This window comes from Dermacentor albipictus, chromosome 4 (genome assembly GCF_038994185.2).
Source record: "Dermacentor albipictus isolate Rhodes 1998 colony chromosome 4, USDA_Dalb.pri_finalv2, whole genome shotgun sequence".
NCBI classification, from domain to species: domain Eukaryota; kingdom Metazoa; phylum Arthropoda; class Arachnida; order Ixodida; family Ixodidae; genus Dermacentor; species Dermacentor albipictus.
Window position 1 is genome coordinate 123,091,403 of NC_091824.1, and position 23,660 is coordinate 123,115,062.

Genomic DNA, 23,660 nt, shown 5'->3' on the forward strand with positions numbered 1-23,660 from the left:
TTATTTGCGCCTGCGCAGAAACGCCGAACGCTATGAGAAATTTCACGACCCGCTGTACCTACTAGCAATTTTAAAAACACCGTCGGGACGGGCAGGCCCTCTGGACGTCTCATTGCTGAGCGGCGAGGTTGGTGCTCTTGAGCGCCTCCTCCCATTCTTCATCTGGGGTGAGATGATCGTGGTCCCGTAACGAGGGACACCGCCAGAGCATGTGTTCTGGAGTGCAGAAGTGATCTCCACAATCTGGACAATCGGGCTCGAACGAGTCCGCGTACCTGCTGACCCTGACTAGGCTGGAGTAGGACCCGGTCTGGAGCATGCGAAGGGTGGAAGACAGGCCTGGAGAGCTTGGCGTGGGGCATGGGATGGACCCTCCTGCCGAGCACGTGGGCCAGCTCGTTGGCGTAGGAAACGACTGGAGAGACGCGAGGCCCCATGTGGGCCTGGCCGATTGGTAAGGCTGATGAACGACTGAACTTTGCTTGCAGTGGCTCTGCCGCTGCGCCAGCTGCACCGAGAGGCAAACTCTGGTACACCCTGCTGAATTTTAGCAAAATGCGAAATCATCGCCTACTATGCGCGAAAGGGTTGCTCGCGCTTTCAAATAACTTTCAAAAACGGAACTACACCCTCAAGAGCCGTTTTACCGCACCATCTAGAGTGGCATCGCGTGGACCAGCGGCTGCATTAGCTCCACGGTAGGCCGAGTCAGAACCGTACTGAGGTTTCTTCCGTGGGTTGCTGTCTGTATTCAGTACCTCCCAACCCGACGCGTGCGGGTCGCTTAGGCAACGGGATAACAGGGACAACCTCTATTTTCTGGCGCCAGCGATAAAAAAAAAAAAGTAATTTTTCGGGCGAACTATTCTCATGGTGGCAGATTAGCCGGCGAAGCTGTTGATCGCAGATCGAGCAACTATGGACAAACTCCGCGTCCAGAAACAGTCTTGAATTTAGAATTCGCCCCGGTGAAACTTGGCGGTGGTAACTCACGCTTTTGCCGCTTGGACGCGTACTCAAACGACTTAGCTTGACGCTTACGAGCGGCCTCCATTGCACGATCTTTATCGGTAGCTTGCGCTCGTCGCCGACGATTTGACTCGCATCTGCTCTAACTGGCGTTATTCGGAGGCAAAGCCACTGGCCGCATTCTACGCTTTCGCGCGGGCACCTTGTAGTTGGTTATAGTCGCGTCTCTGCTGTCGACGCCTCCCCTCGTACTCGGCTTATTCAGCCGTGCGCGCGATGCATGGTCCTGCCACTTTTCCCATATTTGTTGGTGTCGCAACGATATACCTCTGCAATGCACAATCCGGTTCTTAACGCGGCGCGCATACCCATGTTTTCCACAGCAGACGCAGCCGGCAGCAGTGGCGGCTGCGTCTTTCACCTCTCTCTCAAACGCTCTTTTCATCAGAAGGCTCTGTCCTCACTCTCTTCTGTACGCTTTATTTCGTCATCATCGGACGCTTCATTTCGTCATTCCCTTAGACGGCTGCTATTGGCCGATAGCTGACATCAAGCTGCGGTCTCCTACATGGCGCAGATACCGCGACCGCGGGCGACGGCGGACAACCGCGTTTGGCTTATGTTTAGCGCGTGGTAGGCACCAAAGGCGGAAAGTTTAACTGCGCGCCACGGTGACACTTAGAAGTCGCCCCGCCTTCTTAATGAGGGCACGCCCCACTGCGCCGTAGGCTTCGCAGTTCAAGGCATTGAAGTGGAACGGGAAAACAGCAGAGGCCAAGTTTGATTGCCATTATCTCCGCTTCTACAGAACGCATTGAAGTACTTCTTGTGGCAAAGTATTTCTGAAATAGCCTGTTTCCACTTCGAATGCCTTTCTCCACTTCGATAAAAAGTGGTTCAAGGCCCCGTTAAAGAAAGGAAAGGCGCGCAAGATAGAAGGCAGTTATCGTTGTGGGACAAGATAAACCCCAAAGGGTGCAGACGTTTCTTAAGTGAAGGTGGGTAACAGATTAGTAGCATCTCAAGATCCTTCGCCTCACCCCCCTCAATCTCATTTTGTTCAACGTACTGATTCCTGAAACTTACTGGCCCATGTGCGTCATAAGTCTACGCAAAAAAAAGAAAGGGGGGGGGGGCGGAGATTTCGTAGGCAACTGCCGTCCCTATAGCTGAGCGTACTCTAAATGGTGCCACAATACCGCATCACAGAATCGGAGCCTCGAGCTGCGTAGTCTGGCTCTTTTGAAAGGCACCCTAAAGAAAAAAAAAAAACGTGAGCACTGTTACTAAATCGATCGCCTTCTTACAACACAAAAAACGGCGACCCCTGCCTAGTAGCTATAGATATACGATGTGGTGCTGCTAAGCTCGAGGTCGCTGGTTCGATCCCTGCCGCGGCGGCCGCATTCCGGTGGGGGCGGAATGCAAGCATGCTTGTGTACCAATGCATTGGGTGCGCGTTACACAGAATCGGTCAAAACTTCATTATGCTTCATTATCAAATCGTGTTTCTGGCTCGTAGAACCCCGGAATTCAATTTCGAACATTTTCTAATACCTTGCCGTGAGTCGAGGCTTCGCCAGAACAGCCGCCAGAAGAAAACACGCGTGGCGACGCCTCTTTGATGTTCCCGCTCCAACTGTCAGTGACGCCATTGATTTTGATGCCGTCTGATATAGGATCTGTAATAGGTAAATGCTTTATTGGTAAGGATGGGCATCATTGTGCTCGCAAGCAGCCAGGGACTGAACTTGGCTAGCTGCGGAGGCATTTACTGAACCACAATGGTCCAGAATACGGGGGAAAGAAAAAGTGCCTGCTGGGATTGATCGCTCACGGCCAACGCCGCCGACACCGACGCCGACGACACCGGCTTTTCTGCGACACGAGCTCCTTAACGCTATCGCGTTAAAACATGAAATCGGCGGCATTTGGTGACGCACTGGCCCTGTGGTTCTGGTACGAGATTCAAGAAATGGAACGGCGACCTTCATTATCTCTACCAGTAAACATATTACCGCGAAATTCAGTAATTAAAATTGTGCTCTGAAAGATTATCTACGTAAAATGATTTAGTGCTTCTCTTTGCACGGTTTCATTAACTTTGACCGCCTGGGGTTCTGAACAAACGCGCACCCAATGTACGCGACTGCAAGTTCATCAACGCGGTTGCTTGAAGCGGTGATTGACGTGCGGGAGCACATAACTTCAACGGGACCGCGTGCAGCAGAGGCCTGAATTTGCAAGGCGTTTTAGTCGCAGTTTTAGGCTAAACATTTCTTTTTAATTTTCATTTGTCAAGCTGACTTCCCAAGATCAAGTTGGATTAGTTGTCAGATCATTGTTTTAAGAGTGTGAATATTAGCTTCTTGCTTGTGTTATAACTTGTAAGATTTTTCGTATACCTAGAATGAAAAAAAAAGAGAGCTGTGCTGGCGCCAGCGCTACGTCATCTGTAAGCCATACACGATCAAATTGCAATTATAGAAGTAATAGTACTACTGAATCCCGCATCGTACACCGTGCCTACCAAGATCAAAACTCGCATTACACTTGAAAGTTGCCTGCTTAAGATAAAGCACCTAATCGCCCGGTACTTGAGAAAAGAAACTGTCCCTAGTTGTAATCGCTGTCATAAACGCGCATCCCGCATTTTGCGCTGCGTGTAAGCGAACTTTAGGATCAGTTATTTTCGATTTGCAGATATGTACTTCGATGGCGTGCTCGCCTTCTTTATATCCACCTCTCTTTCTCTCTCGGCTAGGGTGAAAAATTTGCCGCCTCACTTTTGCTTGCTGGTCACGTGAGGGGGGAGGCCCTATTGAAGAAAACTATAGTTTTCGTCAAAAGCACCCCGCCCCCCCCCCCCCCCCTTGTTTTTTAACCGTGTCACGCACCAGAGAAAACTTTCGGGCTGTTCCGCGGCTGAAAAATTATTGCGTGCGCATATTGGTGCTGGTACTGTTATGGCCGCCGTTTACGAGTTCCTTCTTGCGTCGGCTTTTTAACTTGCCAGGCGCTATAGAGATCAAGCGGCCTATCAAACGCGCCGCCGATGTGAATGATAAATTGCTGCGCTCAATCGCCTTTCACGAGGCTTTGGTTTCACGGCCGCTCAGTTACTATTTAAACCGTTACCCGTGCTGCTATGCCATTCTGGATCGACTGTCGTCGAGGCTGCGGTTGCGATGGTAAGTGTGTCTGTGACATTCTATCCAGGCTTTCTGCACAACGCTACCGGAAATGACTTCTCCGGTATAGGTGTTGTTTGTCGGAAATTGAACGCTATGGAGCGGAAATGTCGGGGGTCTTATCGGGCGAGTTCGCTTCCTTTGTGTAAGTTCCACTGCCCTTGGGTCATTGATTTTGGCAACCACCTGCGGTAAAGAATTTACGCCCTCAATGGTAAAATCGCGCAGACCGCATTCGACATTAATAGCGTTCGCAAGCGAAATTGCGTACAGAAAGAACATCGCACATGATCCGTACGCAATTGGGGCTCTCTGGTTTGAGTGCTTTAATTTATGTACGTAATCTTTAAGTACGCTAACAAATGACGTCATATAATAACGTGGCACCCGTTGCTCCCACCTCAGTGCGAAACGTCCCTATGGTGACGCTCGCTTTGTATTTGGCCTGTAGGGAGTCTTCATATATGCACGCATGCCCAGCGCTTGAGCGTCTGTGTGTATGAAGGCTTGATGTTTTCAAGAACGATTCAGAAAGATGGATAAAAAGAAATGGCTGGCTAAATGTCACTTATAAATGTGTACCTCAAAAGCGTGGACACGGAGTACATGAGGAGGTCAAGAAAGTTTGCAGCCAAGTACAGGGTAATTGAAAGTCTTAAGCAAACAGCTAGGACTCATTAAAATGAAAGTGAACGAAACAGAGACGGTAAATTAGATGCAAAGGACTGAAACATAAAAAATAATGAACGGCCACGGTGATTTACAAGACTGGCAAGAAAGAAATCGGGAAGGAAAATCTGTATGATAACTCGAAGGGCATGTATGACATTGCTTGCTTGCTATTTGAGACCCGAGGTGGCCTGCCTGAGGACTAAACCGCACGCAGGCAAATATCCGCCAAAGGATGAGGCATGTGCGTGCTGCGGTAAAAGTCCAGTAAAAGTAAAAGGCTGCAGTAAAACGACTCGATACATCGTAATAGAATGTCAAGATATATTCATTCGGCGAGATCCGCAGGAAACGTCGGCCTTCCAGAATTCGCTGGGTTTCAAAGCGAATGGAAGCATTAACTGGGCAGCAGTAGAGAGATAAGCAAGAAACATTTAGAGTATCGGCAAAAAAAAAAGGAAAAAAATTGATAAATCCACATATGTCACAGGCATAGGTAACTGTGCAATATGTGTAGATAAATGTTTTAATGCAGATAAATATCAAGGAGGGACAACCCAAATGCTTGACCATTACGTCTGTACCAATTTCTTTTATGTTTGGGTTACCGTATCTTAAAAGTTTTGAAGGGAGGCGCACCGTATCGTCCCCCAGAGCGCTTGCGTTTAAGCACTCTACATTGACCTATTCACCAGAGGGTGTAACCATGGGAAAAACACCCGTAATACACCATTAAATTATTCGATCGTACATAAAGCTTTATTTTCACATATTATGGTTTACAAGCGTGTTAGGTTGTAGGCGTGTTTTGATAGCATCATTGGTGAGTCCTGCCAGTGCTCATTATCTTACAAAATAATCTATCGTTAAGTAAAATGCGCTTATGCTACGACTTTCGCTTTTTCGATCTTTGTTGCCATGTGATGTGAGCTGTGGGCAAGCAGCGCTGTTTAATCCTTTTAAGGCAGGAATAGGATAATTGTGACACTGTAATGCGTTCACTGTGGTGTTGTCGTGTCGTCGAAAAAAGAAAAAGGAGACCCTGTTCTTGTTTAGTGAGTACTCTGGTAAGTATACCTCTTCCTAAAGTGCATCTAATTCGTTAAATAAGGGTCTAATTGTGTAATTACTCACCGGAGAATCTAAGGTTCTCAAATGAGTGTGCGATAATATACACGTATAAGACGTTGCATGTAACTTCATTGACAGTATCGGAAAAATCTGATTCTTGCACGTTTTTCTTCTAAAAGCGACCTTAATTCTGGAAGATCCAGCGCGTCAAATAACGGCTAAGGAGGCCGCTCGAATGTGCAAATTAAAATTTCGTGGATGGTCGCGCTTCAGTAACTCCTGCGAGTGCAGGCAGCCATTCACAGTGGGTAATTACTCTGCCTTTCAAGTGAAAATGATTTCTGTCCTCTACGTGGGCGCGGCCAGCGGTTACAACGGCCTCCCGTTAGGAGGTCCTGACAGTAGCTCTTCAGGATCGAATAAAGTTCGTTGTCTGTCTGTCTGTCTGTCTGTCTGTCTGTCTGTCTGTCTGTCTGTCTGTCTGTCTGTCTGTCTGTCTGTCTGTCTGTCTGTCTGTCTGTCTGTCTGTCTGTCTGTCTGTCTGTCTGTCTGTCTGTCTGTCTGTCTGTCTGTCTGTCTGTCTGTCTGTCTGTCTGTCTGTCTGTCTGTCTGTCTGTCTGTCTGTCTGTCTGTCTGTCTGTCTGTCTGTCTGTCTGTCTGTCTGTCTGTCTGTCTGTCTGTCTGTCTGTCTGTCTGTCTGTCTGTCTGTCTGTCTGTCTGTCTGTCTGTCTGTCTGTCTGTCTGTCTGTCTGTCTGTCTGTCTGTCTGTCTGTCTGTCTGTCTGTCTGTCTGTCTGTCTGTCTGTCTGTCTGTCTGTCTGTCTGTCTGTCTGTCTGTCTGTCTGTCTGTCTGTCTGTCTGTCTGTCTGTCTGTCTGTCTGTCTGTCTGTCTGTCTGTCTGTCTGTCTGTCTGTCTGTCTGTCTGTCTGTCTGTCTGTCTGTCTGTCTGTCTGTCTGTCTGTCTGTCTGTCTGTCTGTCTGTCTGTCTGTCTGTCTGTCTGTCTGTCTGTCTGTCTGTCTGTCTGTCTGTCTGTCTGTCTGTCTGTCTGTCTGTCTGTCTGTCTGTCTGTCTGTCTGTCTGTCTGTCTGTCTGTCTGTCTGTCTGTCTGTCTGTCTGTCTGTCTGTCTGTCTGTCTGTCTGTCTGTCTGTCTGTCTGTCCGTCCGTCCGTCCGTCCGTCTGTTGTATACAAACGTGACTTCAACTTCCGACAAGCAGCAAATCGCGCATGCGCCGTTGCACTCTGGAATGTTTTCACGAGAATGTTACAGACTTTAAGCAGATATTAACAACTTCTTTATGGGACACGGTGCATAATTGTCTTACAGTAACATACTAAAAAGGACCTTCTTGAAAATAGCTTAAGAGAACGGAAAAACTCGATACCCGCCGCGGTTGCTCAGTGGCTATGGTGTTAGGCTGCTGAGCACGAGGTCGCGGGATCGAATCCCGGCCACGGCGGCCGCATTACGATGGGGGCGAAATGCGAAAACACCCGTGTACTTAGATTTAGGTGCACGTTAAAGAACCCCAGGTGGTCAAAATTTCCGGAGTCCCCCACTACGGCGTGCCTCATAATCAGAAAGTGGTTTTGGCACGTAAAACCCCATATATTATTATTATTAAAACTCGATAGCTGATCAAAATCACGTTGTGTATCTGTTGCTATCATGGGACTTCGTTTTAAAGCGCAGCTCTTATGCGGCCGCTCCTGTGGCGAGCGTGGGCGTCGTCCTTCGTAACGGAGCGAAGGATGAACGCGGAGCGCAGCGGAAGATGAAAGACCGCGATAGCGAAGAGATCGCGAGGAGGAAAGCGGAGGAGGAGTGCATGGCGAAAGCGTTAGAAGAAACGCGTAATGCCGTGCAAGACAGGCTTTGCGGCGATGACGGCTACGAGATGGCGCCAGAGTAGCGCGCCGTCGTCTGTGTGGAAGCAAAGCGCTGCATGAGCTGTGAATCGCGCCCACCCGTCATCTACGCATCGCCTCTCGCGATCTCCCGATTAGCGAGGAAGCCGCGCCAGACGTCGCTCTGTTTGCAACATGCCGCGTGAAACAGGTTGTCCGCGCCAACTAGTATATCGCGAAATGAAAACATGCATATACAGCTGCGATCAAATTTAACGTTAGGGAATATCGTAATGTACCTCGTTCTTATTATTTATTATTTACCTGCTGCTTTCGACCAATGGAACATTAACCTTCTCCCATTTAACGGCGACCTTCACTATTATTTCATTTTCATTACCGCTGGAACGATACCGACCGCGCTCCTACGTTTTCGAACACGCAGCTGCGCCTGGCAGTCGTCATCATCTCAGCGGTTGGCCATGCCAGGACGGAAGAGAAATGCACGCCGGAAGGAAGCATAGTAAGGAATCAGTGTTTTAGGATTGAAGAAATAGAAGCTCGCAAAGCGCACTTTAAACACGAGATATACGCTTGTACTGCCATGCCCTGACTCAAGGTGTTTAAGCCTCTCTCACGAGGAGAAGCAGGGGAGATTACTCCCATGCACTTATGGATTGCTCATGTGTGCGTGTGTGTTTAAGCAGGGGCCTCCTAACGGCGCAAAGCAACGCGATCTTGCTCATCTCTTGCTCTTGCTGATCTTGTCGCTGACTTGGGAAGTTACCGGCCAGTCCACGCTCGCGCTGTTAAAGAATCGGTCGGCTGGACTTTGGTAGCTTGTGCAAAAGCTCCAGGTGGACTACATTTTATAAGGCCAGATCGTAGGTGCACTGCAGTAGTGAAGAATTGAATTCATTAATGTTACGTTCGTGTGTGCGTTTAATACGGGGTGATAATTTGTAAGTATTAGGGAACTTTTAAAAATCGGCTGTTTCAGATAATACAATTCGAGTCCTTGAGCTGGATTATTCAGAGAGGCGGACATAACTTGCACGTAACTTAGACATCACCCCGTATAGTGTGTTTCTTTAAAAAAATTTACTTGCAAAATCAAAATAAAAATTTTCGACTTGTCACTTTTTTGCATTACATGAATGTCTAGTACTTCTAAACCCTAGATGAAGTACTCGCCAGCATCAGCTGGAGTGCCAAAAATAATTTCCTATAAAACTTGCTTCTGCCAACCAGTTACGCCATCATACTCCTTCGCTCCGTTCCCACGATGGTGGCGCGGGTTGCCAAACGCGAGTGCAAGCAGAAGACACGCGCGCAGCCATCTTGCTTATTATAATTATATTTTTTATTAGAAACACGATCATAACTAGCCCCGTTGCTACACAACGTCCACAAGTTCTTCTTGTTTCATGAGGCTACGATAACGTCGACACGAGGTCTGGCATTTCGAGATCAACTTCATATTAAATTGAAATATAAGTGTTCCACAGGGTCATACTTGCTATATGTCACCACGTTACGCGCGACACCTGTGTGGTTGAGAGTTCCTGTAACCTCGAAAACACGCACGCATGCATGTAGACACGCGTATACACTTGCGCGTGCATGGTGTATTCAGTATGTCTGCGGTGGACTACACCAGCTTCACTGACATAAGGAAATGACACACGAGATCTATGGTACGCGAGGAAGCTTCAGCATTTCGGTATTGCGATGCCGTGAGTGAAGACGCCGCATCGGTGGGATTTCCGGTCAAACCGCCGCCGACGCTGCTCTTGCAGCATAGCTGCGACGATGTAGAGAGACTGTTTCAACAAGCACTTGAGCTGGAGCGGGATCGTGGGTGTAATCTTAACCACAGTGCAGTGAAGGCAGAGTGTTTTTTTTTCTTTCCGGCGACAGTGTTCTGTGGCAGTCACCTGAAATTGCGAGATAACTTTCTTAGCGTCCTGATGAGTTAATTAACTATTTGTAATGAGATTATTGGCGGCAGTTGCGAAATGTAAGCCACTGAAATATCTCAAAAGCGTTTCTACATGGCAGAAACACTAGGAATATGGCACCAATTTCAACATATTTGCCCTGAAAGGCTGCCACGGAATACATTGACGCTTCATGCAATTCTGTTCCACAAAACCATACCCAAGAGACTGAGAAAACGGCACGTTGAATGACCATGCATTTCGCCGCAAGTTTGGAACGTGTGCCATTTATTCGTAGTATACTTTTTCTCTTATACTTCTCCGCTACTTATTCATGAGATACTGACTCTCACGTACATTTGATACATGTACATACAATTGTGTTGTTCTGTGACAGTACACAAACACGTTCGTGAACGTTTTCGACAACCTGTTTGTGTACATTTAAACATAACTTAGTCGGCACTAAATTTGTCTTTTCTACGTTGTCAGCTTGTACTAAACTTAAAGGGACGCTAAATCGTAACAATAAATCAATTTAGACTAATTAAGCATTGTTTGAGGACCCTGCAGGCAGTCATGAAAAAAATCGTCTGATTATTAGATGAGAAAATGAAGGTCCAAGTATCAGTACTTGAATTTCGCGCCGAAACCCCAGCGCCGGTACGTCAGCGTGACGTCAGGGATTCCAAAGTATGTTTTCGCATTTGGGCCGCGTTGGCTGAATAAAGATTCCCGAAACTTGCCCTGTTTAGTATTTAGTTCCTTTAGTACATAATGTAGTCAATCTGTACCGCTATAGATAATTAGTAGGCCCTATAGAAGATGCCCTCAAAATCTAAGACGTCACAGCCCCCAGGTGCGGGAACTTAAGTAGGCGTCGCCGCCCGCATTTCGTTCTTGCGCTTTTTCTGCCTTACCAAACGTCTTATCGTTGTAAGAGTGGTGTTTCTGGTGTTGTAGAACGGTAATTTACTGATGCAGAAGAAATCATTTTTCACTTTAGTGTCCCTTTAAAGCCTATGTCGGCTTTGAGTGAGTGAGCGCCAGTGACTTAGAGTACGTGAGTGTGAACGCGAGTGAGTCTTGACATCAGTGCAATGAGTGTGAATGGACTTTCGTGCGAGTGCAAGTACGCGCATAACCGGAAAAAAGAAAGAAAGAAAAGAGATACGCGTGAGTGAGTGCAATTGCCCGCTTGTGTTGGCCGCGCATATTGGCGACCTCCTTTCCCTTTTTCCCCCTTTCATCTGTAGGTAGCCCAGGACATCCTAAATAACGTTATTCTGTTGTAACACGATTCCCACAGTGCGGTGTGGTAGCGACGCTTTTGTATAGCAACGGCGCAAGATGGCGGCGGTTGTGTAACACGAGCCCTGCCTGCCTGCTCGCCGCTCTGCGTGCGTGCAGTGCCACTTCCTGACGCAGCCGTGCTGCCCGACGCTGACTTGCATCCGGTTCACGCGCACCAATGGCATGAACGGCATCTGCATGCTGGACGTGCACTCGGGCGACGAGTACAACGTGCCCATCTTCTCGACGCGCCAGGGACGCGCGGAACACAGCACGCCTTCGCTGCCGCCACGCCCGCCGAGGTTCACGCTGCCTCCCAAACCGACGGCGCCAGATGGCGCCACCAACCCGGCGACGCAGCACTATTGCTGTACCGCTCAGTTCATCTGTCACCGCCGCTAGGGGGGGCTCGTGTTGGTGACGAGACTGAGGCATTTCCCTTTCCGCGACTTCAGGAGACGAAGGTGATCGGGGGTATTATTCCTGGACTGCTGTGAGCCTGTCGGAGGTCGCTGTGGGCCTCTCTGATTGGCTCAAAATGCCGCCATTGCCAAATTCGACAACATGGCGGAATTTGAGGATGTCCAGCATAGTATACCCGGGTATGATTAGCGGAAATACAAACTGCAGGTAATGGCCCACGTTAACAGGCTATCTTGATTGCGAACTCTAAACCAGTTTACTCCCTTTAAGGTGTTTTATTGTGTCTTTAACTAAAGCAACCTTACACCCTAGCAAAAAAAAAGGCATTTCCGCAAACCAAGAAGCCCACTCAGTGGGTGCGTTGAGTTGCCATCACACCCTTTTCTGTAAAGGGTGCAAAGCATGCCATTGCATTCATTTCTTAGGAGCCATGCTTGCTATCGCTATTCATTGTCGCGCCTTGCTATTCCAGTGAATAATCATTAGGCAGCACCATTCAGAACCGCTAAAACGTAGTATACTTGTTGCATGGAGCAATAGAAGCCACTAAAACCTGCATGAGAGAAAAATGGCGGAGTTCTTTTATCTCTTCCTCAGATCTACATTATGATATGGCGACAGTTACAACACATTCAAGCCCACTCTTTACACATCACAGCAGCCCGACCCAAGCATACGCACGGAATGTCCGCATACTAACACTGCTCGCGCTGCCTACACCAATGCACCTTCTAACAGGCTTATATAAACATGGTGTTTCGGCGAGCAGTGTGGTGCCAGTGGGATCAACTTTATTCTTCGTAATTAAACAGTGAATATCCATGGACTGCTTGTTTTAATATAGTCAGCTAATGGGCACCTAAAATTTACACATAACTGTTAACATAAAATCGTACTCTATTGAATGCCTTTCGACTAGCGACTTCAAATTATGAGCACGGTGGCGACATGTACAAAGAACAGGTCGCTTTAACAGCTTATAACACCCCTTAGCATCAAAAGGGTCTTTTAGGTGAATAACACATCTGTACGGAAACGAAAAAGAAATTTTTAGTAATCAGAACACACTAACACCACCATTTTTTGCAAATTTGTTTGTCAAAAGGGTGTTTTTGGTGCTCGAAATCTCCTTAAGGCTGCAAGGTGGTTTATAGTGAACTTGAACTTCGTTACATCTTATACCCGCTGTTACGTGGGTACTTAGTGCACAGTAACCTTCTATTTTACAGCGACCGCTGTAAACATGGGAGGGTCTTCGTCGGCCGTGTTCTGGAGCAGTACCTTTTGCAAACCGGTCCGTGAGAGGCGGAACTAGAAGCGATGCAGCACGTCCTTTCGCCCACACGAAAGGCCGACGCCTTATTTCTTCGTGAATAAAAACAAAGGTGATCATGCATTGCATTCAGTTGTGCGTCACCTGACGAGCTGTCTGTAATGCGCTACGAAATGTCTATGAAATGCCCACTATGTACTCGGTCTCCGGACGTCTGTATATTTTGCCGTGTCTGCTTTGCGCCATCATAGGAGCGTATAGCGCGTTTTATAACTACCTAATTTGTTATTTTCTAATTGGCCTCAAGCCTGCAATAGCCTTCCTAACGCGGGTGTTCTATCACTTTTCATATATTAGAGAGCTTTAGATTAGAGGGACGCAAGCGTTGGGGCCCGCTATAACGCTTGGGGCCACAACGTACGCTTGCGACACCCTATTCTAAAGCTCTCTACTTTTTATTTTCTCTTTTCCATGAGATTAATACTAGATGAACACTTTAGAACGTGTTTGAGTCAGTGAGTATTGAACTGACTGCAAGTTGAGAGCAGTAAAGTTAGTCACAAAGCCTGCAGAACCTTGCAACTCCGCAAGGATCGTTCCTTGCACTTTATTTGTAGGTAACCAAGTTTATCATAGGCAAACAAAAAGTTTCTTTGTAGGTAACCTCGTAAGTTGAAATAGACTCCAATATTGTGGATGCTAGAGCGGAGCTTCCTGTGCATCTCGGTTTGCTCATCGGTGTAGCCGGGAGGCTCTATCGCCACAGTTGGTTCAGTTCGTACTCTGATTAACCTGACTGACGCGGCCATGTTTTTTGTGGTGTAAATGCGGCTTCACGTTGCGGCACAGCGTCCGCACGTTCGTGTGTGTGCGGTGCTGTGCGAAATGTGTTTGCACAAAGGCTTCACAAACAGATGTACAGTTGGTCACGAAAGTTTACGAGACGCGGGACTTGCGAAATAGCCGAATTTCCGCGAAGCCTGTGCACGTAGCCTCGAATTAAAAAGCATCGATCCGTAGTAGCTTTTGCGAACTACACTGTGATCCCGTAAATTAGAAGCTCAAAGCCTTAGCAGAGGAGAAATTCGCATTTGTCGTGAAAACCGTGCCCCGTAAACTTTTGCGGAAGGCTGTACTCCTTGCACGTAGTGCACCCATACGTTTACATGAGGTTTCACATCGTGTATTGGACTTTGTGCATGTATGCGGTGTGGTTCACTGTTAAAGGGGACGCTCATTGAGAGGGAACGCTCAATGAGAGCAGCATTCCTGGCAAGTTGGTAGTCCATTACTTAAATGATATTGCGCGAAATAAAAAAAACCGACACGGACGTTAGAGAAGACGACACAGCAAGCGCTTGGTGTGTCGTCTTCTCTCACGCCCGAGTCGTTTTTTTTTTTTGTCGCGCAATATCATTTAAGTAGGTGAAAGGTGTCCTGAAGGACACCCGGCTGATCGTGAAGGTGTAGAGGGCACCTCCTACGTCGGGACGAGGAGTCCTCGGTTCTCCGCCGCTTTGCGGACCTTCTGGACAGCCCAGAGTTGGTCTTTCACATCTCGCTGCTTCTAAGAGCGTCGTCCCACTTGTTCTTGTCCTCCAGGTAGGAGGCCTGCGTCGCGCATCCCCACAACACGTCTCCCAACTTCACATGTTCACCCCACTGTGCACAACTGAATGGTCCGTTGTAGTCCGGGTCGATAGGGCTCATACGCCAACGATTGGGGTACGAGTTCGTCTGTATTTAATGTTCGGCTACCAATTACAGCTGAATCATGCAGGCTAATATCTAATGTATAGATTTCAGTCCGGTGCCTCTTGACAGCCTTTCTTTTTCTCTCTCAACAAAGCGGAAGTCTTCAAGTTATATCGTTTTATTACTATCTAGCTTTTTTTTTTAAATGGACCATGCCGTACACGATAAACGCTGCATCGTATTTTTGGGTTATCATCTGTAATCTTCCTCTCCCTTTTCATTATACCTTTGTGAGAACTAGAAGGCCAAAAACAAGCTCTTCCGACCGATCTCTTGTTTTTCAGGTCAACAACGACTTCTTTTTTATCGCTTATAAATGACAGAAAAGTTTTTGTTCTAAGCGATTGGATTGGATAAACTTTATTAAAGGTCTTGCAGGACACGCGTCAACGCGCAGCGGGCGTCTCCCACGCAGGGATACTAAGCGATATCTCGCTTTTAATTGGAACCGTTATTAAATAAGCAAGCTGGGCTAGACACACCACTAACTTTTCGTATACTTTTATCATACTCTAAAATGTAGGTCAACATAAAGAATGATGATCGAAACTGCCCTCGCTATACAGGGGATCATTGTCCACGTCATTACTGGCCGAAAGTTCTCATCTTTATATTTACAGAATGTTCAAAATTAAGCTTTATGGTCTTCTTAAAACTAGGCACTGGGAGGCACGCGAAGACCAGCTGTGCAAATAAGCTATGTGGCCAGGGGGACACAAAGTGAGATTATAATTATCGCTGTCAGCAGCCCAATGAACTAAAATTGAGTAATTAACTTTTTATTGACTGCAATAAGTGGGTACGTTTGTATTCAGAAGTTAGAGGCAGCCACGTTTCTGCACAGTTTCAGTTGGAAGAATTCCTCTAGCGTGTCTGTGCTCCGAGATATCCGACTCCAAATTGTAATTGTCGTTCGCACGATGACGTATGCAAAAGAGGATCGGCGCAAAGCTCCTCCCTGGTGTGACGCGGCTGTTGCGTGCGGCGTTTAGTCTGGCAACAGGGCGGAGGCATAGGCAAAGATGATAACTGTTCCCCTTCCCCTCTGGGCTTTGTGTCCCCCCTGCCACATAATTTATTTGCACAGGCGGTCTTCACGTGGCTCCGACTGCCTTATTTTAAGAAAACCATAAAGCTTCATTTTGAACAACCGATATATCTGAGAAGACGCAATACGCTGATCGTTGCGACGATAGCGAATTTTGTGGGGCCGCAGATTGTTCGGAGGGTCGGGCACTTCTTTTTTTTTTATAGCTTTGACAAGTTGCTAGCTTTTATTAGAGCTGTTACCAGTTAACATGATGGAACCCCCACAGAACCAGGATCAATCCGACGAGAAACGAAGCAAGACGAAACAGAACAAGCATTTTATTCAAATATGTTGGCTATAATGCCTTCGTTTCTTTGCACACTCAGTGATAGCCATTCAGGTCGAAGCCCTTTCGCTCGCTTTCTTTTAATTCGCTTACTTGTGATGGAATAATGATTACACTAGTGACATATAGGTGAAAGTAACAAATGACATAACGAGGTAATAATCGACAACAGAAATGATGGCAAGACACATGGCGGCAACTTCCGGCTGTTCGCAAGAAAAAAAAAATATGTCTGGCATCTCTGTTCGAACAGTTTCATCGCATTCAAAACGCTTGTATGTTTGAAGCGCGTATGTACAGAATAACACTCAAAAGCGATGTTAACTTATACGAAGACCTTAAAAAAAGAACTATGAGATAACAGCAACAACAGAACACGTTGCTCCTCTTTATCAAAATATAGCCTCCGTTGGAAACGTATAGTGCCCGCCCTCCTGTACATCACGTCATTGTATGTGTTCGTGTACAACTACACATAATAGGTGCGAGTTTAGCGTTTGCGTATTTTTACAGCGAGTTGCAGTACCATACCGTCGTGGACCGCAATCTGCCACCTTGGTAACACATTTCGTACGTTCGAAGCCCATTCCTCGCACGACTGGCTCTAAGTGGAGCCTTTCTCGCATGTCCGCGGCTTCATGAGGTATAGTCTATTTATTGGGCTGGTGGTGCGTCGTAGGCGCCGTTGAAGTGCGCCGGCAGCCGAGCTCTCGTGGCGCTGTCCTGCATGTGAGAAAAGAAGGTGGGGCACGTATTTGCATCGGTGATCTCTGCTTAGTTCGGAACGCGCCAGTCTTATCTGGTAAGCACTCACGAGCGGCCATTCAGACGTCCTGAGTGAAAAATCAATCAATCAATCAATCAATCAATCAATCAATCAATCAATCAATCAATCAATCAATCAATCAATCAATCAATCAATCAATCAATCAATCAAAAGCTGCACTCGCAGACAACTTTCTGAGGCAATGTAAGGAACGCAGATTTTTTGGGCCAGTTGGTTCGTTGCAATAATTGAGGTCATAGCGCTAGATTCACACGGACAAGAAAGACGACAGGACGTCCGCTATAACCCTTCCTATCGATAGTCAGGATAGCTAGTCAGGGAGTGCACTTCCTTTAGCATCAGGGAGCGTCTTTCTTGTCCGTGTGAATCCAGCGCTATGACCTCAATTAAAGAAAGGAAACCTGCGGAGCTTCTGCACTTGTGCTTTTGACTACCGCGTTTGGTCTCCTGGAAAAGATACGGGATCGGCGTAGCTTCCACGTGCGAAGGTTTCGCATTTGCCCAAATACGGAAGTGTTTTGTGGCCATTGCGCCACAGAACACGAAATTTATCATCATCGTCAGAAATGACAATATCAAGCCAACGGTCCGTTCATCAAAGGTATTTAGTGCTTTCAAAACACAACACGGCATTGATGTAAAAAAAAAATCGTTTGCCCGAAGGGTGAAGCACAGAAAACGTTAGCAATGTCTAGAGTAACACTACATGGTTTAGAACACACTGAAAGGCATATCCCTTATAGGGACCGATTATGGATTTGATCCTGGAGCTTGCCTACGGCAAGGAGTGATGTCAGGGAGGAGCTGTCTGATCCAGTTAACTGATTAACTGTGGCCAAACAAAGAATATTGCTGGAGGCAATGGTTAGACAATGGCACTTGTCCTTCCTCAGCAGCGTTTATGCGCATTGGCGAGCAAAACTAGAGAGACCATGGCATCAGCGAAAACTTAAAACATCTAGCACAACTGCGCAACCTGGAATTGTCTCAGCGGATTGCGTTGGTCGAACAGGCGAAGGTATGCGCCGATTTACGCGGTGAATAAACGGAAATGCGTAGACTCAGTTTTTCTTTAAAAACGTAAGCCTATAATCAATTAAAGCGACGGCGCAGACAGCTGTAATCACTTCTCTCAAAAGCGCTGGTTCTATAGTTTACATCACTTCCCATGCTAACGGAAATGCTTACACCGATTTACGGGATAAATAAACAGAAATGAGCTGATTGACTTCAGACCAAAAAAATGGCCAGGCTTGGCTTGGTTAAGCCAAGAATGCGTTGCATATTGCGCGAGTTGGGGACCAGCATCTCCTCCGGCTGTCATGACGTCACGTCACGTGGTTGCGCTAAAGGTCAATGGTGGCTGCCCGGCCGCGCCCGAGGGCTGAACTGAGTGATTGCAATATGCAACGCATAAAAATAAAAGCAACTTAATAACAAACATAGCAAACTTAAAAGAGAAAAGACCCACATATGAGACGCGCAGTATTGAACAATGGCTCATACAGTCAAACCTCGATATAACGAACACGCATATAACGAATTATTGAATATATCGAACTCTTCCGAAATATTTTTGTCAAACACATGTATTTTTAACTTCCTATAGCGAACGCGGTTTGGCATAAAACGGATATAACGAACTTCGCGACGCCAAGCCCTACCTCCCTTTACTAGTAGGCGGCAGGCTTCGTTGCACTACAGATGTGTTGTGCGGCGCAGCAAACGTTCAGGACTACCTCGCAGGCGCTGACAGCTCCACAGATGCCACGTCGTCATCGAGAGTTGACAGCCAAAGAAATCGTCCGCATCTCGTAACCGCTGACAGCGCCGCTTCAGCAGCGGCGTGATCGAATGTTGCTTTTGCGTTTTAGTGTTTGCAGTGGCGTGGCCGTCGTAGCGTTGTGTGGAGGCTCTTTCGGTGGTCGTGTCGAGTGCGGTGCGCGGGTGTGCGTAGTGCTGTGATGGCGATGAATGTGAAAAAAAGAGTGGCACTGACGTTAAAGACCATGCTCGAGATTATTCAACGTGCAGTGCTATTGAGGGCAGTGGGTTTGCCCTTGTTGAGTGTTTGCAAACTGTGGAACAGGGCGTGATACTGTATGCGATCAACACAAAGAAGCAGGCCGCGATAACGCAGTTTTTAGTGCGTAAATAAATGAACGTGACCCAAGTAAGCATCGTTCGAGTTGCTGTGCCTTCTCTGATTGAATTTTGCTCCTCTTGCATGTATTTTTTACAAAATTTTATATTACGAATTATGGATATAGCGAACTAATTTCCGAATTTTTAACTGTTCGTTATAACGAGGTTTCACTGTACCCTCAATGGTGGCTGCCCGGCCGCGCCCAAAGGCTGAACTGAGTGATTGCAATATGCAACGCATAAAAGGTAAGCCCGATAAGATGTCCATGCAGACAGGTGTATAATCACTTCTCACAAAAGCGCTGGATCGACCGTATACATCACCCACCGGCCTCATGGCAGTGTAATACAAGTGCTTACATCGAGTGACGGGATGAATAAACAGAAATGAACTGATTGACTTTTCAGACAAAAAAAGGTAAGCCTACAAGATGTCCGCGCTGACAGGTGTACGATCACTACTCACAAAAGCGCTGGTTCGACCGTATACATCACCCACCTGGCTCATGCCAGGGTAATACAAGTGCTTACATCGATTGACGGGATGAATAAACAGAAATGAACTGATTGACTTTTCAGACAAAAAAGGTAAGCCTGTAAGATGTCCGCGCTGACAGGTGTATGATCACTTCTCACAAAAGCCCTGGTTCGACCGTATACATCACCCATCTGGCTCATGGCAGTGTAACACAAGTACTTACATCGATTGACGGGATGAATAAACAGAATTGAGCTGACTGACTTTTCAAACAAAAAAGGTAAGCTTATAGCCCAATGAAATGTCCACGCAGACAGATGAATAATCACTTCTCTGAAAAGTGCTCGGTACTTCATATGCATTACCCCCCTTGGTCATGCAAGTGTTATGCAAGTGCTTACGCCGATTTACGGGATGAATAAACAGGAATGAGCCGACTGACTTCTCAGACAAAAAAGGTAAGCTTACAGCCCAATAAAATTTCCACGCAAACAGGTGTAATCACTTGTCTCAAAAGCCCTGGTTCAGCTGTATCCATCAATCCCCATGATACAAAAAGGCATACAACGATTCACGGGATGAGTAAACAGAAATGTGCCCGTTGTCTTTTCCGACATAAAAGGTAAGACACGCGCCATGTACGCGGGGACGCCCATTTACGCGATGAAGGGACGAACAGGCGCAGAATAATTTTGTCGAAAAAATTGAAAAACGGTAAGGCTATAGCCCATGAAAATTTCGTCTCAGCCACGTCAAATAAGTTCTCTAGAAAGCACTGGTTCTTCGTTTACATCACTCCCCACGCATGCGCGGACGCCCATTTACGCTATGAAGGGACGAACAGGCGCAGAATAATTTTGTCGAAAAAATTGAAAAAAGGTAAGGCTATAGCCCATGAAAATTTCGTCTCAGCCACGTCAAATAAGTTCTCTAGAAAGCACTGGTTCTTCGTTTACATCACTCCCCACGCATGCGCGGACGCCCATTTACGCTATGAAGGGACGAACAGGCGCAGAATAATTTTGTCGAAAAAATTGAAAAAAGGTAAGGCTATAGCCCATGAAAATATCGTCTCAGCCACGTCAAATAAGTTCTCTAGAAAGCACTGGTTCTTCGTTTACATCACTCCCCACGCATGCGCGGACGCCCATTTACGCTATGAAGGGACGAACAGGCGCAGAATAATTTTGTCGAAAAAATTGAAAAACGGTAAGGCTATAGCCCATGAAAATATCGTCTCAGCCACGTCAAATAAGTTCTCTAGAAAGCACTGGTTCTTCGTTTACATCACTCCCCACGAATGCGCGGACGCCCATTTACGCTATGAAGGGACGAACAGGCGCAGAATAATTTTGTCGAAAAAATTGAAAAACGGTAAGGCTATAGCCCATGAAAATATCGTCTCAGCCACGTCAAATAAGTTCTCTAGAAAGCACTGGTTCTTCGTTTACATCACTCCCCACGCATGCGCGGACGCCCATTTACGCTATGAAGGGACGAACAGGCGCAGAATAATTTTGTCGAAAAAATTGAAAAACGGTAAGGCTATAGCCCATGAAAATATCGTCTCAGCCACGTCAAATAAGTTCTCTAGAAAGCACTGGTTCTTCGTTTACATCACTCCCCACGCATTCGCGGACGCCCATTTACGCTATGAAGGGACGAACAGGCGCAGAATAATTTTGTCGAAAAAATTGAAAAAAGGTAAGGCTATAGCCCATGAAAATATCGTCTCAGCCACGTCAAATAAGTTCTCTAGAAAGCACTGGTTCTTCGTTTACATCACTCCCCACGCATGCGCGGACGCCCATTTACGCTATGAAGGGACGAACAGGCGCAGAATAATTTTGTCGAAAAAATTGAAAAAAGGTAAGGCTATAGCCCATGAAAATTTCGTCTCAGCCACGTCAAATAAGTTCTCTAGAAAGCACTGGTTCTTCGTTTACATCACTCCCCACGCATGCGCGGACGCCCATTTACGCTATGAAGGGACGAACAGGCGCAGAATAATTTTGTCGAAAAAATTGAAAAAAGGTAAGGCTATAGCCCATGAAAATATCGTCTCAGCCACGTCAAATGAGTTCTCTAGAAAGCACTGGTTCTTCGTTTACATCACTCCCCACGCATTCGCGGACGCCCATTTACGCTATGAAGGGACGAACAGGCGCAGAATAATTTTGTCGAAAAAATTGAAAAAAGGTAAGGCTATAGCCCATGAAAATATCGTCTCAGCCACGTCAAATAAGTTCTCTAGAAAGCACTGGTTCTTCGTTTACATCACTCCCCACGCATGCGCGGACGCCCATTTACGCTATGAAGGGACGAACAGGCGCAGAATAATTTTGTCGAAAAAATTGAAAAAAGGTAAGGCTATAGCCCATGAAAATATCGTCTCAGCCACGTCAAATAAGTTCTCTAGAAAGCACTGGTTCTTCGTTTACATCACTCCCCACGCATGCGCGGACGCCCATTTACGCTATGAAGGGACGAACAGGCGCAGAATAATTTTGTCGAAAAAATTGAAAAACGGTAAGGCTATAGCCCATGAAAATATCGTCTCAGCCACGTCAAATAAGTTCTCTAGAAAGCACTGGTTCTTCGTTTACATCACTCCCCACGCATTCGCGGACGCCCATTTACGCTATGAAGGGACGAACAGGCGCAGAATAATTTTGTCGAAAAAATTGAAAAAAGGTAAGGCTATAGCCCATGAAAATATCGTCTCAGCCACGTCAAATAAGTTCTCTAGAAAGCACTGGTTCTTCGTTTACATCACTCCCCACGCATTCGCGGACGCCCATTTACGCGATGAAGGGACGAACAGGCGCAGAATAATTTTGTCGAAAAAATTGAAAAAAGGTAAGGCTATAGCCCATGAAAATTTCGTCTCAGCCACGTCAAATAAGTTCTCTAGAAAGCACTGGTTCTTCGTTTACATCACTCCCCACGCATGCGCGGACGCCCATTTACGCTATGAAGGGACGAACAGGCGCAGAATAATTTTGTCGAAAAAATTGAAAAAAGGTAAGGCTGTAGCCCATGAAAATTTCGTCTCAGCCACGTCAAATAAGTTCTCTAGAAAGCACTGGTTCTTCGTTTATATCACTCCCCACGCATTCGCGGACGCCCATTTACGCGATGAAGGGACGAACAGGCGCAGAATAATTTTGTCGAAAAAATTGAAAAAAGGTAAGGCTATAGCCCATGAAAATTTCGTCTCAGCCACGTCAAATAAGTTCTCTAGAAAGCACTGGTTCTTCGTTTACATCACTCCCCACGCATGCGCGGACGCCCATTTACGCTATGAAGGGACGAACAGGCGCAGAATAATTTTGTCGAAAAAATTGAAAAAAGGTAAGGCTATAGCCCATGAAAATTTCGTCTCAGCCACGTCAAATAGGTTCTCTAGAAAGCACTGGTTCTTCGTTTACATCACTCCCCACGCATTCGCGGACGCCCATTTACGCGATGAAGGGACGAACAGGCGCAGAATAATTTTGTCGAAAAAATTGAAAAACGGTAAGGCTATAGCCCATGAAAATATCGTCTCAGCCACGTCAAATAAGTTCTCTAGAAAGCACTGGTTCTTCGTTTACATCACTCCCCACGCATGCGCGGACGCCCATTTACGCTATGAAGGGACGAACAGGCGCAGAATAATTTTGTCGAAAAAATTGAAAAACGGTAAGGCTATAGCCCATGAAAATTTCGTCTCAGCCACGTCAAATAAGTTCTCTAGAAAGCACTGGTTCTTCGTTTATATCACTCCCCACGCATGCGCGGACGCCCATTTACGCTATGAAGGGACGAACAGGCGCAGAATAATTTTGTCGAAAAAATTGAAAAAAGGTAAGGCTATAGCCCATGAAAATTTCGTCTCAGCCACGTCAAATAAGTTCTCTAGAAAGCACTGGTTCTTCGCTTATATCACTCCCCACGCATGCGCGGACGCCCATTTACGCGATGAAGGGACGAACAGGCGAAGAATAATTTTGTCGAAAAAATTGAAAAACGGTAAGGCTATAGCCCATGAAAATATCGTCTCAGCCACGTCAAATGAGTTCTCTAGAAAGCACTGGTTCTTCGTTTACATCACTCCCCACGCATTCGCGGACGCCCATTTACGCTATGAAGGGACGAACAGGCGCAGAATAATTTTGTCGAAAAAATTGAAAAACGGTAAGGCTATAGCCCATGAAAATATCGTCTCAGCCACGTCAAATAAGTTCTCTAGAAAGCACTGGTTCTTCGTTTACATCACTCCCCACGCATTCGCGGACGCCCATTTACGCTATGAAGGGACGAACAGGCGCAGAATAATTTTGTCGAAAAAATTGAAAAAAGGTAAGGCTATAGCCCATGAAAATATCGTCTCAGCCACGTCAAATAAGTTCTCTAGAAAGCACTGGTTCTTCGTTTACATCACTCCCCACGCATTCGCGG

The 23,660-nt window shown here is 46.6% G+C and overlaps 1 protein-coding gene and 1 long non-coding RNA gene across 2 annotated transcripts in view; one reads left to right on the top strand and one right to left on the bottom strand.

Annotated features, from left to right (window-relative positions):
* The first annotated feature begins 3,918 nt into the window (after positions 1 to 3,918).
* Positions 3,919 to 12,804, top strand: LOC135917762 (uncharacterized). The gene is made up of 3 exons (XR_010569403.2): positions 3,919 to 4,160; positions 8,193 to 8,270; positions 11,098 to 12,804. It is a non-coding gene; the product is annotated as an uncharacterized lncRNA (long non-coding RNA).
* Positions 12,805 to 15,783: 2,979 nt separating this feature from the next.
* LOC135899514 (ammonium transporter Rh type A-like) overlaps positions 15,784 to 23,660 on the bottom strand; it is a 92,500-nt gene continuing 84,623 nt past the window's right edge. Inside the window, exon 11 of the mRNA XM_070537543.1 lies at positions 15,784 to 16,530. Coding sequence (XP_070393644.1) covers positions 16,462 to 16,530 — 69 coding nt within the window. The 3' untranslated portion in view covers positions 15,784 to 16,461. The remainder of the gene's footprint in view (positions 16,531 to 23,660) is intronic.